Raw genomic sequence first — 13322 nt, forward strand, 5'->3', positions numbered from 1 at the left:
CATCTTTGGCTACAGGGCCCAACTGCCTAGCTTCCTTCTGAGTTAATGTTATGGTAGCAGCCCCATCATTCCAGCATCGGAATAACCAAGAGAGAAGTGGTTCACCTGTAAAACGGCTGTAGTCTTTTCTCAGAGTACGCAAGTCTCTCGTGGAATAGAGCTGAGCAGATTCTGAGTCTGAGTCCTCATCTGACTCTGCTCTAGGGAATGCTGTACGAGGAGAGGCAGTATCTCCTGTTTCCTCTGTTTCCTCTATCACCTGGTCATCTCGTTCAGACTTGGAAGGGTTAAGGCTCGCTTCTGATTTCCATTGTTTTCCTTTTTTCCTAGTTACAGGGTCAACAAGTAACTGGGTGGGCTGAGGGGGAGAGGCTGAGGCATCTGCAGCAGTAGCAGCAGCAGGGCTTGCTTTCTGAGCAGCAGCACTGTCTGTGGGAGTAGACACAGCAACTGGAGCTGTAGCCGATAAGCTGGCAATGCTGGCCGGCTTTATCTGAGTTGTGCCCTTGCGTGAGGGGGGGCGAGAAGCGGCTGCAGGGGCAGGAGTGGGGGTGCTCTCTTTACGAGGTGTGCTCGTTCCCCTAGTTGTAATTGTCTTATTCCTTACCAACATATGATAGCACATGAAAATATTCACAGACACCTGAACAACAATGCCTACAAGAATCAGGAGGCACAAAACTATAACAATCATAATGCCATTTGGACAAGAATCCACTGAACTCAGCCCAAGGGTGGTGTATTTCCTCAAAAGCAGGCTGAAAATGTAATTACCAACAAAGTTCTTAATCCTTCTATGAAACACCACTACACCATGCACGATGATATACATCAGTATTGAGGACAATATTGCAATGATGGTTCTTAAGCAACTCTTACGAAAGAAAACCCACATAGTAGCAGCAACTCCAGCTGCGAAAATACACATCACATACCCTAAATACCAAAGATATGGCACGATTGGTTTAATCTCCAACCCTGTGAAATTTTCAAAGAACAAGGTCTGATTCCAGCTCAGGAAAGCCATTCTTTCACTGGAGTTGGAATTCAAACTGTTCAGGCAATTTAGTCAAAATTTAAACTGGACTCGAGCCAATTAGCTCAAGCCCCACGTTGGGCGCCAATAAATCTGTCACGGTTTAACACTGGCCCGGCAATTAAACCGAATAACAGACGCTCTCTATTAATCTCTCTCTCCCCTCGATGAAGAAAGGAGAGAGAATAAGGGAGAGAGACTTATGAGTTGGAAACTAAACTACACAACTTTAATGAAACAGTAATGGTAAATAGGGAAAAATTACTAAATATATACAAATATACAGGAAAATGGAAACCACATTCCTCCCCCCTTTCCCCCAGTAACTCTCACGTCACCACCGAGGCTGTAGGGCAGCCCTGGGAAAGTCCAGGCTGGACTCCTGGAGTCGGCAGCAGTCGGGAACCGGAGGCAGGAACACACAGATATGGGCTGGCACGGATTAGGACCACAGGCAGACAAACAGACGGGATCCTTCCAGGATGCCGGGTGAAGGAAGGGAAGCAGGAAAAGATCTGGCTCGGCCCACGTGATGCCTCAAATATGGGATGGAATACTCTGTTTGGTCAATTCTGGCATCTATCTTGTCCGTTCCTCCCTAAAGGAGGGTTCAGGTGGGACCTCTTTATCCTCCTGGACAGTAAAACGTTTTCCTCAGAGCTGAGGAAAGCAGTGTCCTTGGCTCTGCATACCAGTCTCTGGCTGGAACTATAAACATCAAGTGTTATCAATCATAGAAGCACACACTGTCTGAGAAACTTGCTGTTAATTTCAGAGAGACTACTTACAAGGGACTTAGCTAAAAGCAAAAGTACAGAAACAGAAAACCACCTTTATCCTGGCCCAAACCAGGACACATGGCAAACCCTCCAGAGTTTTGGTTGGTAGCAGGGTTGTGTTCAGTTTTCAGACTGGATGTCAGCACAAGGCAGCAGCCTCAGAAAACATGCATGAAGGTTGCAGCTTTCAGCAGCCATGTCTAGTGCGAGGCATCCCTAGGGTTAGACTAGATGTTCTCCAAAGGTTCCTTTCAGCTCAAACTGCACCAAGATTCTTTATCCCACTTGCCTTGCAATTCTTGGAGCATCATCTCCAGGCCTTGTTGTCTCCCAGGACAACCTTGCTGCCTCACTGAACCCACTCCCCTGAAGCCTGGGGCTGCAGGTGGGCTGTGGTAAGTGACAGGAGGCAACTCAGACACTTTGGCTCCAGTACCTCTGTGTTAGTGGGGAGACCTCAGCACGCAGAGGGGCAGGTGAGTTGGTTTTGAGGCAGCCATAAACCAGTCAGGCTAAAATTAATCATAGAACTGTTTTGGTTGGAAAAGGCGTTTGAGATGATCAAGTCCAACCGTTAACCCAGGCCTGCCAAGGCCACCGCTAAGTCGTGTCCTTCCAGGGATGATGACTGAACCTCTTCCCTGGGCAGCCTGTTTCAGGGCCTGACAACCCTTTTCGGGAAGAAATTGTACCTCAATATCCAGTCTAAACCTCCCCTGGCACAACGAGGCCCTTTGTCCGACCATCGCCCTGGCTCCGGCCTCCTCTCAGCAGCTGCAGAGAGCGAGGTCTCCCCTCAGCCTCCTTTGAACACCCTCAGTTCCCTCAGAGTTAAAATCACACACACACCTTCCCCTCCCGCCCGCCCGCCCGCTGGCCGCCAGCAGCTCGGGCCTCTCAGCCGGGGCGGGCCGGGCCGGGCAGGCCGCGCCCCCGGTAGCGTCACGGCGAAGGGCCGGGCCGGGGCCGCGGCGGGGAGCGGGAGGAGGCGCCAAGGAGCCGGGCGATGGTGGGGATCCCGGGCGGCTGCCAGTGTAAGAGTCGCGGAGCGGGGGGAAGGCGCCGACCCGCTCGGCGCCGCTCGGACGGGAGTGGAGGGCCCGTGGGGCCTGGGCTGTGCGGTGGGGCCGCGGGTGGGCGGCGGGGCCTGCCCGGGCCTCGGGCGGCGGGTGCGGCGCGGCCGGAGGCGGGTGCCGGGGGGGGGGGGGGCAGTGGCGGGGCCGGCCCCGCCGCCGGGCTCAGCCCCCTGGGCCTGAAGGCTGCCGGAGAGGTGCTGCACCCTGCTCGGCTGCTCCAGCCGCACACGGTGATGCGTGAGCCCGGCAGGTCGGTGTTCGTGTCCGCTCCGTTCACCATCGTGCTTCTCGCCCGCAGAGTGTGGAGGCAGCCCGGCCCGGAGCGGCCTTGGGCACCCCCAGCTGCACAACCGGCCCGCCAGCAGCCCCGCTAGGTTTATTTTTAATTCCCGGGCTGGATGGGGTTCAGTGAGCCAGGGCAGGCAGCTGCCTGCACCTCTCGGGTCACTCCATGGTGTGGTGGGGAGCAGGGCAGGGGCGGTGGCTGGAAGCACAAGGAGCACCCAGTGAGCCAGCACGTGTGTGTGGACATCAGGTCCGTCTGCTGCAGCATCCTCTGCTGCTCGGGCTTAGGAAGGCGATTAATTGCAGCTCCTTCCTCATTAATTTCTCCAAACAGGAGGTTTGTTTCCAGAACAGTTGCAGTCTGTCTGGAAGCAATGAAGGTAGATGGTTAGCCTGTGCCTCTCACCGTATCAGCTTCCTGGTGATTTTTCTCATTCATGCTTGTGCACCCAGCATTTGTTTATCCACAGTCGGGAATGAACTCTGAGCTGTCCCGGGCTGCGAGCGAGGTGCTGGTTGGAGCCACAGTGTCCATGGGCAAAGGGTGACCTCTTACACATGGGCTGGAGCACGACCTCAGGGCAGCCTTGTTGAGAATTCCTGGTTTAGTGAAGGGAGAAGAGCAGTTAAAAGTGCATCCCAGAGCTCAGAGGAAATGAGGCAATTTTAAAATGAAGTGTGATTGCTCGTAGCAGAGCAGTGTAAAGATCGATGTGGACATTAACGTGGAAACCACCCCGAAAGCTGCATTCCCAACCAAACCATGGAAATTGCAGAGGGTGAGTGAGTGAGTGAGTGAGTGAATACCGTGCTGCTTAGTGCAAAAGGTGTGGAGTTGTTTGGAGAGAGGTTTTTATCCCTTAAGGCAATTACAAATACTAGTGTCAGAGCATGTGGTCTCAAAGCAGCCGGTGGTGCAGGTGGCTGGGCTGGCAGGAGGGCACAGCAGTGAGCAAGCTGTGTTGGCATCCACGTGAGTTTGCAGAACCCTGGTACCTGACTGATGGGATCCTGACCTCTGCCAGGGAGGGCTCTTCATTTTGCCTGTCTTGAAGAAGGGGCCTCACAGTAGAAGCTCGGGAGAGCTCATCTACTTTAAACTTCTGCAAGCCAGCCCTCTGTGCCTGTTCTCCTTTCTCCTTGGACACCTTTCTCTGGGTGAGATGAAGTACATGCTGGAGGTGCCTGGGCTTTATCATTTAATGCAAGGGGAGCCCAGGATGAGTGCCTTAGGTTTTGGCAGCAAGGAGTTAGATGAAACACATCCCACCTGGTGTGTCTGCTCATGGTGCAGCTTGATGGTTAAGCAGGCTGGTCAGATCCCCTGTTTCTCTCAGACTGAGCACAGGCCTTTGAAATCTGGCTTAAAAATAACTGAAGCTAAGGGACACAGTGTTCCTGTGCCTAAAGCCATACCTTCAGGGTGGATATGTGAAACCAGCTCCCATCTCAGCTGTGGCACTTTCTGCAACGTTCGGCAAGTTGTCTGAATGCTTTTCTGTGTCGTGGCAGGAATGTGCAAACATTTATGTTGCTGCTCAGTTTTGCAATATTAAACCATGTCTGAGAGGAGGGCTTTTCATCTGACAGAACTGGGTCAGGAAGCTGTTCCACTGACCTTATGCCAGCAAGTACAGCAAGGCTGTGGCCCCTGGCAGGAGGGGGTGACAAACACCTGGGATGCTTCAGATGACTCAGCAGCAGCTAAAGCATCATTTCTTATGCTGCTTTAATAGGCCTGAGGCTCAGCATCCATTGGTGAAGTGCTAATGATAACCTCAGTGAGCCAAACAGCAGTTTGTAAGGATAAGCACATGAATTAAAGGGCAGCTTTACAGAAGGAGCAGGTAAGTGTCCAGGTTATTGCCAGTTAGTGCCAGTTATTGAACAGGCTGAATGCTGGCACAAGACATAATTTAGGTTTTGGGTCTAGCATCTTCCCAAGAGCACTGTTGGATTTTATCTTTGGGCTCAAGAAAGTGGATGACCAGCTGTAGGTTCATAATTTCTATAAGTGCAAATTTTATGTATTGGTGTAGTTATCAGCCCAGTGATTTGGGCTGTATTATGAATACGGTTACTAGCAATGTCAGGAGGTTTCTTGATTTCTTTGGGTATGTATTACAGAGAAGTAGTTCAGTGCTCAGTGTGAAACTAATGATCTGTAAAGAAAGAAACGTGGGACTGCTTTGCAACTTTGGGGTTTTACACGGTAGTTAAAGGCACATACTCTCACTACATGCCTTTCTTACATGGATATATCCAGTGGGCAGAAATCAAAATAGATCTTTCAGGCACTCAGGCTTGATTTTCATCGAGGTGTTATACTCTTCCCTTGCAGCAGTGTTCAGGAGAGTGAAATAAAATTTTTAAAGAAGAGTGAAGAAAGAGTGGATTGATTTGCAGCTTTTCTGAGACTAGAGCAGAGCTCATGTTGTTGATTCTTAAAAGCAGGACTGGAGTGGAATAGTGAGCTGAGTACTGTTTCCATCAGCCTGAGCTGCCAGGGCTTTGCAGCTACCTTGAGGTGTTGCTGTAAAGCAGTGGAGGGGCAAGCAGGACTGCATAGGTTTCCCTTTTGCTGGCAAGATTCAGAGGTAAACTCCTTCGGAAGTAGAAGGTGGCTGTAAAACTCACAAAGACAGAAATCAGTCTGTCTCTGTCTCTGCCCCTTTGATGGAGGAAGTCACAGAAGTGGTGCTTCCAGCCAGACAGATGATTTACCTGGAGCTCTGCTAGACTGAAAGCCATCTTCCTGAAGGGCAGAAAACTTCTGTCTCCTTGTCACCTTCCCAGCCCTCCCCCCAACATGTGTGCAGACCCTTGCTTGGTTCAGCTGTGATGGTGTCATGGACATCATTTTGGCTGCATTTGTGGACTCCAGGTTAATCAGCCCTGACCTTAGAATTCAGCTAAAATGTTCTTTATTCCATTTCCTCTTCTTCTAGAGAAACAAGCACTACTACAGGTAGTAACTTATTTAGTGATTGGACTTTAAGATGAAAAGCTGCATATGTGTTTTCCTTGAAGATGTGCATTGCAGTCTCAGTATAAAGGATCAGACTATTCAGCCTGGGGCTTTCCCCAGGTAGATTTATCTTGGTATTTAAGGTAGTAGTTGATAACCTTGATAACCTTGTAAAGGTTACACCTTTACAAGGATATTTTCAGAAGATAAATGGCATGCTGTTGTCATGACTTTGGCTCCATAGGTGTTTCTTTGTAGCTTTATGAGTGATTAGAGAATTCTCTAATTGCAGGTATGGTTTTGAATGGAAAGTGTAGCATTAGCCATGTTTTTCAGTGCATGCATAATGTTAATACTAAGTGAATACTTAGTGAATGCTTGCAGAATTATGGCTGATCTTCTCCAAGTGGACTTGATAGACACATCAGCTTGTTAGCATAATACCAGCACCTCCCTGAACTAAATATATGTGTATTTTTAAATCCTTGTGATCTCTTGGAAGTTCTTCTGTCACTTCCTGAGAGTTCACCTAGTTGCTGTAGGTGCAAGTTCCTCCAAATTGAATACCTGGGATCCTCCTGCCTGGCTTTTGTGTGCATTGTATCACACCATTTCTGACAGGAGGCAACAGGAGGAGGAGAAGGAAGTAAAAAATCCTAAAGCAAGAGAACAGGGAGGCTGTATGTCAGTGGTGTATGTAGGTCTGGCTGGTGACTGGTGAGGGGTGGTTGGTGGAGGAGTTGTTGGGACTGGGCTGGGGGCAGACAGCAGTACTGGAAAGGCAATTCAGGGACCTCCCTGTTGCCTACCTGGATGGAAAAGACTGCTGTGGTGGGCACAGAAATGCTTAGCCTAATAAATCATCACATCCCAGCTATCTTTTGTGTGAGTCAGCCAACAAGTGTTGCTTTATACATCCAAGCCATTATGCATCCTCCCTGCAGAGTCTCCTTGCATCTGGCTGGAAGTGTTTGAACAAAGAGAGATGGAAGAGAGGCTCTAGTGTGGGATCCGTCTGCATGGTCCCACATCTTCCGAGTCAGGCAGGCACTCCTGTTTTACAGCTTGGAGCACGGTCAGCTTGCTTTTTGTGTGAGGACTGTGGGAAATGGTATTTTGTGTCTGTATTCTTTGGAGCAAGCATTTCAGTGAGTCTTCACAGAAACTTAATTTTAACAGTTCTTTAAAGGATTGGGATATCTCAGCCTTCTGGCATTTGCAGGTGCAGATGAGATTAATTTGCTTATCTCAGGTGATGGCAGGTAATTGCATGTGCAAGGGAGGCACTGTAGCCAGGATGTTGAAACAAAGAAGTCAAATGGCTCCCATGTTCCTCTCCTGCTGTGCAAGCTCTTTTGCATTAAAACACCAAGTCTGGCAGATCTGTAGCCAGGAGTCTTCCCTCCTCCTCCTCCCTGATTAGTCTTGGTAGGGGCCAAGAAGGCACTGATGAATTGTGACTTGAAAGCACTAAACTTTGAGGGGAGATGAAAAAAAACTTAGAAGCATTTGCTGTCCTGGCAGCTAGTATGTGGGTTGGTAATGGGTTTATCTTCTGACATCATTAGTCTCTCTGACATTTCTAACTTAGAAACAATAACTCGCCTTATCCGTCGTCATGTTTTTCTAATTAAAGACAAAGCTTGGTAAATATTTTTTAAATGATTGAATTTCCCAAGTATGGAAAACACATGTCAGGAGTCAGGCTGGCTGCATCGTGAGCCTTTTCCCATAGCATCCCTTGGAGCACGTGAGTGCAAATACAGGTTTAGAGCTGTGGGTGAAAGGTTTATCTGGGATGATTGGCAAGGATTTATAAACCAGGAGGGGATTTACTTTGCTCTCCCTCCCTCTTCTTCCCCTTTCTCTCCCCCCATCTTCCCTGACCCCGGTCTCAGAAATAGGAAATTGGGATCACATTAAACCCTAATTGGTTTGGCTCCAGCACTAGTTCAGTGGCTGCCAAATAGTTAATTTATTGCGTGAGAGTTTGGCCATGTGCTGAGAAGCAGATCTGCTTGAAGCAAAGGATCTTTGTAAACTCTGCATCCATTCCCGTGCCAGGTCCTGTTTACAGCGGCTCTGGATCGGGGTGCGGGAAATGCTTCCCATCCCTGCAGATTGGTGATGGGGAAGCCCCTGCCATGGGGTGCTGAGCTGCCTCCCTCCCTCCACAGCCAAAACACATTCAGGAATACTTGCTTAAAAAAGCTGAAAGTGGCTTTAGCTGGACTTGGCCATCAACATTTGGAAACTGCCAACTAGAGATGCCATGGGAGGCTCTCGAGAGAATAAATGCATCTGTTTGGGAGATAACAGCAGGGCTGGGCTGTCACTGCAGAGCGGGGCCAGGTGGGGAGTCCCCAGGGGCTGTGAGGTGGCTTTTCCTGGATGATGTGAGGAGGGGCAAATGGGAAGTGGGCTTATCTGGCTGGCTTTCCCTGGCCCTGCAGCAGCCCTCCTTGTTCCTGCCCTTCTCCACCAGGTTGGTCGGGCCAGTGGCTGTTGGACATCCCAGATTTGTCTTTGCTTGCTGTCCCAGGCACCCAGTTGTGTTTGGCTCCTATGAAGTATTCTGCAAGTTGTGCTTCAATAGAAGAGCTTGCATGGGCTTGAAGGGCAAGCAGCCCTCTCTTAAGCCATCACTGGCACTTGAGAGGGAGTTCTTGGATTAAAGAGGATGCTGCAGCCTAAGTTAAAAACTTTTCACTGGTAGTGTGGCTCCAGCTTTGGAGTATGATTTGAAAGAGGCTGTGTAAGGCATAAATCCATGGCTGTGTCATTTTCTTTAATTTCTTACTGAGTTAAATAACAAACTTAGTGTTTGGGAGTTGCTTCCAGCTCCAAGGCAACTGAATTACTACCACTGTACTCAGCAGCACCCGTTCTGTGTCAGCTGCTATTTCTATTGTGAACTTTATACCTGAAGGCTCAATATTGTGACCCTTTAATTTTCAGCTGCTAAAATGTACCGTGCAAGTTGGCTGAAGGGGAAGAGCTCAGAGGGGAATTTGAAATAGTTATGCTGTGGGAGCAGTGTGTTTCTTTGGGTATTTCTTAAGTGCTGAGTGTTTAGGAGAAATTGATAGGTAGTAGCAATGCAGTCTTAGCAATACTTTTCCTTCTGTAGCTCTTGCTTCCTGGGGTGTAATAAAATCAATTAGGTTCTATTTATGATCTAAGGCCCATTATAGTAATAGTTTTATTTGGATAATTGTGGCTGTTCTACCGATAATCAGAATATTGAACACTTCCAGACGTACAGCAAAACTCAGGCTGTGTATTTAGAGGGGTACAGGGTTGGCATGGCCAAAAGTCAGCCAGTTTTTCTGAGGAGTCAGAAAGCCAGCAGTTCAAGATAAAAAAAGCCTGGATCAAGCTGAGCATTTTTGTAGGAAGGCAGCTCCTGCCCGCAGCAGATGCACTGAGGATGCTGCCCTGGGTTTGCCAGCCGTGAAGTGGAGGAGTAAGCAGAGTCAGGCAGTCCAAAGGGAGAAAAATTGGACACGTATCAGAAGCAAACAGCAATGGTTTGTTTTGGAGAGCATCTTTTCACCCCGAGGTCTGAAGGCAGGTTGAACATTCATCAGGAAGCCACTCCCCACATTTGTATCTCCTGCCTAGTTTGAAATGCAGCCATTTCTGGGATGAGCTGCTGTAATTACTTTAAAGTACATCGTACTTCCACCACTTTTGGCAGGAAGGAAGGAGGAATACTGTGCTCCACTGCCAGACAAAATAGAAATCAACAATTGGGATTTTTCTCAAAGAGCAGATCTGTCTTCTCTGCCATTAAATCTGAGCTGGATGGAAGCCTTGTGCCCATTTTCCTTTCGTGTGGCATTCTGCAGCACACGGCTCATGTTCATGTGAAGATTTAAAGCAGCAAATTCTAGCCAGAAATTCTCTCTAGTGCTTTGCTTTCCTTCTGCTGTTTGCTTCCCTCTTCACACTACAGATGCTGATAGATCACCTTCCCATGGTGAGTAATGATACACTCTGTACTTCACGTTGCACTGAGAAACTCTGTCGTCTTCAGGAATGTTCTTCAAGCAATGCATTCCCACTCCTAAAACCCTTGCAGATCAGGAAGCACTGGAAAACCTCCAAGCTCGGCTTGAGATCACTTGTGTCAGCCTGAACACATACGTCCTGTTTGAGCCCGGGCATGTGTTGGTGGGTGTACCAGTGCTTGTACCACAGTTGGATGCATGCTCAAGCTGATGCATCCAGGTTTCTAGCTTTCTGTGCATTGTCTACTCCCTTCTCTTCCCCGTTCATATATGGAACATGTAGCAAACTTAATATCTTCATTGTGGAGACATCCTCTTCCCAGGACTGTTTTGCTCTGTTTTGTGTTTTTTTTTGTCAGAAGATCTGCTTAGAGATGGAGGTGGTTTCTAGAAAAAAAAAAACTGGCAAATTTGGGGCAACCATGGAGCAAACTAGTTTAGCTGACCTGGGAGAGCACCCTGGGGCCTTTGCAGAGCTGAAATGGTTCAATGAAATGGTTCAGTGAAATTTTGCAGCGCTCAGTTCACAGGCACTTGTCAGTCCTTTTTCTTCTTGAATATACTTACTTCATTGAAAAAAAAAATTTCCCCCCCCCCCCAGTGTAGTACTGATTTTAGCAAGGGAAAAATAAAACTTCTTTGTGCAAGTGAAAGGGTAAACAACTATTGGAGCATACAGTCTGTTGGGGAGGTAATTTTTAATGTTTCTGGATTTGCCTGATACCAGTTAAATGTTAAATCTTTGGTCAATGCAGCTACTGTGTTCACCAGGTTTTATTTCCCATTCAATAATTGCAGCAGTTTCCCTGGAGCCCTGTACCTCTAATTAAGAAAGCCAGTTCGATATAAAGTTAATGGCATGTAATTTGTTGTATTTTAATGGTAAAACATGCTCACAAAAATAACATCTATAGACTCAGTCACTACTCATGAACATTTTCCACAGCTCCTTGATCCTCTGTCAGGGCTGCTGACTGTTCTGGTGGTGTATGGACTGCTGAGCAAGTCAGGGACGGAATCATTCTTGCTTTGGGTCTCACAGATACTGTGCAGGATAATTTGGTTGGCAGAGGATCTCTGCTCTCCCTTTTGTGTGTGTCAGTAAGAACTGCCTCACTTCCCACCACCACCACTCAACTTCTGCTGTCTTGCTCATGCTCTTCATTGTGTAAGGTGGCCCAGGAAGCCCTGGAGAACCTGGCAGCAGCTCATCCTGCTTCAGGTGGACTGTGGGCAGATGTGACCTAGCCACCATCCAGGCTTTGAGAGCCCCATTCGGTGAAAGCCTGAGCTTATTTCAGGAATTTTGCCTCTGCTCAGGGACCTCTGAGTGGGCCCTGATAAGAGCAGCCAACAGAGGGGCACCTTGGTGCCTTCCTGCATGCACCAACCACCCTGTTCTGCCCTCTACCAACCTTCTCTCAGCAAAATTTAGCAGCAAGTTGCTTTTTGTACCCTTTTGTGCAGGATTTCTGCAGCAATTACTGGCCCTCCCAGTCTGAAGGCCAGGGTAATGCTGGTTTTTCATTAACCCCTGAAGAAAAGCAAAGAAATCCAGAAAGTTTAAACCATCACCAACAGTCCTGGTCAAATGGTTGTTCTTCTGCAAGTGTCACCTCCATGAATGGAGATGCACCTCTTCACACCTGTTTTATAACACAGAAGCAAAATATTTGGGGCCAACAAATAGTTTGTATTCCGACAAACAAATTCTGGCAGTAAGAGTGTGAGTTTCCGTCTCATTAAGCTGTTGGCAAAGCTCTGGTAATTCCAGTCACTGATCCAGTGCAAGGATTATTCCTCGACATGGCTGGTTGTGTCAGGTCAGAGCATCGCTGGGTTTTCTCAGCAGTTGCATGTTTATACTTGAGGGTAAAATAAAGTGTTGAAATATCAATTCATTGGGTTCTTCTCTGGTGCCAGAGCAAGGATGCGCAAAGTTGGAAAACAAGTGGCTGAGGATTTTTGTACAATAACCATAAAGTGTTTTTCTACAGCTAAGTTGTAGTGAGGTATTTTTTTTAAAGCTAAGAGGTTTTTAATGCAAAACCTGACACCATTTCTCAGCTTTGGAGGTCCAGCCTAGAGGTCACTAGCTCGACTGCAGCCCAGGTTTGATTTTGACAAAGTTCCTGTCATCTCAGAGCTGTTTGTTGGTGTGTCTGAAATCAGGAGGTGGTTGTAACTTTCCTCAGGACAGGTCAGCTGTACCACAGTCCCACTTTTGGGACACAGGACATGTGCTGTGATCTGAGGAGATGGAGCTGCTTGAGCTGGAGATGGTGGCGTCCTCTGGCTCCTCATGCGGGCAGAAAAAGAGTCATTTTGTTGAAGGGATGGCATGCAGGTGTCAGTTGACATGGGAAATTTGCCTCCAGCACTGTTTCAAATTTTATGGTGTCTTGTGAACAAGCAAGAGCAGTCTGGTCTCCCTGCCTCATGTTACATTACATGGCTTGAGACAGGCGCATACAAAATTCATTTTAGAGGGCTGGCATCCAGTCCCAGAGACTAAGGAATGTTTTAGGCAGACTTTATACAATTTATATGCTTTATCAAGGGTCCTATTGTTTCTTCATTAAAGCAGGATTATCCCTCTGGGATGACCTGTTCTGCAGGGGTCAAGAACACAGCCACACTCCATTTCAATGGTGAACCTTTCCTCCCTGCAGAGATGTACTGGGAAACAGATGAGGCAAGTGGGACGCTGAGTGCCAGGAGACACCAGGGTGCAGCTCTTTAGAAACAGCACCCAGGAGGAGCTCTCACAAATGTTGGTTCAGTTTGACTCCACTCTTAACACGTAGAATTTTTGTGGGCTCTCCCTCTAGCAGTTCTTATCATTCGAACTTCCCATCTCTGAGACTCCTCCTCTGAGCCTCTGTTGTTGGAGTGAAACCTTCACCTTATGGGGTGAATTTGGAGCTTTGTCATATGCCAAAACAAGGAGGCAGGAAAACAAAACCTTTTAATCTGCAAAAGGATCTTCCACTGACAATCCAGGTTGACCCTGCAGGCTTTCTTGAACTAAAACTTGTCAGTTTGTCTTTGCAAGATCTGAATTTGCCCACAATTTATCTCTTTCCAAAAGTTTATTACTTTTCATGGATTTCTGTTTTTCTGTATGACTACAATTCTGAACTAGGCTCAAGTCATCGAAAAATC

The 13322-nt window shown here is 47.9% G+C and overlaps 1 protein-coding gene across 3 annotated transcripts in view; it reads left to right on the plus strand.

The window, feature by feature from the left end:
• The first annotated feature begins 2775 nt into the window (after nt 1–2775).
• Nucleotides 2776–13322, plus strand: part of CBFA2T2 (CBFA2/RUNX1 partner transcriptional co-repressor 2) — a 61326-nt gene continuing 50779 nt past the window's right edge. For all 3 annotated transcript variants that reach the window (XM_030463108.1, XM_030463110.1, XM_030463109.1), the window contains exon 1: nt 2776–2849. In XM_030463108.1, coding sequence (XP_030318968.1) covers nt 2822–2849 — 28 coding nt within the window. In that variant the 5' untranslated portion in view covers nt 2776–2821. The remainder of the gene's footprint in view (nt 2850–13322) is intronic.

Source organism: Calypte anna, chromosome 20 (assembly GCF_003957555.1).
Source record: "Calypte anna isolate BGI_N300 chromosome 20, bCalAnn1_v1.p, whole genome shotgun sequence".
In the NCBI taxonomy this organism is placed as follows: Eukaryota; Metazoa; Chordata; class Aves; order Apodiformes; family Trochilidae; genus Calypte; species Calypte anna.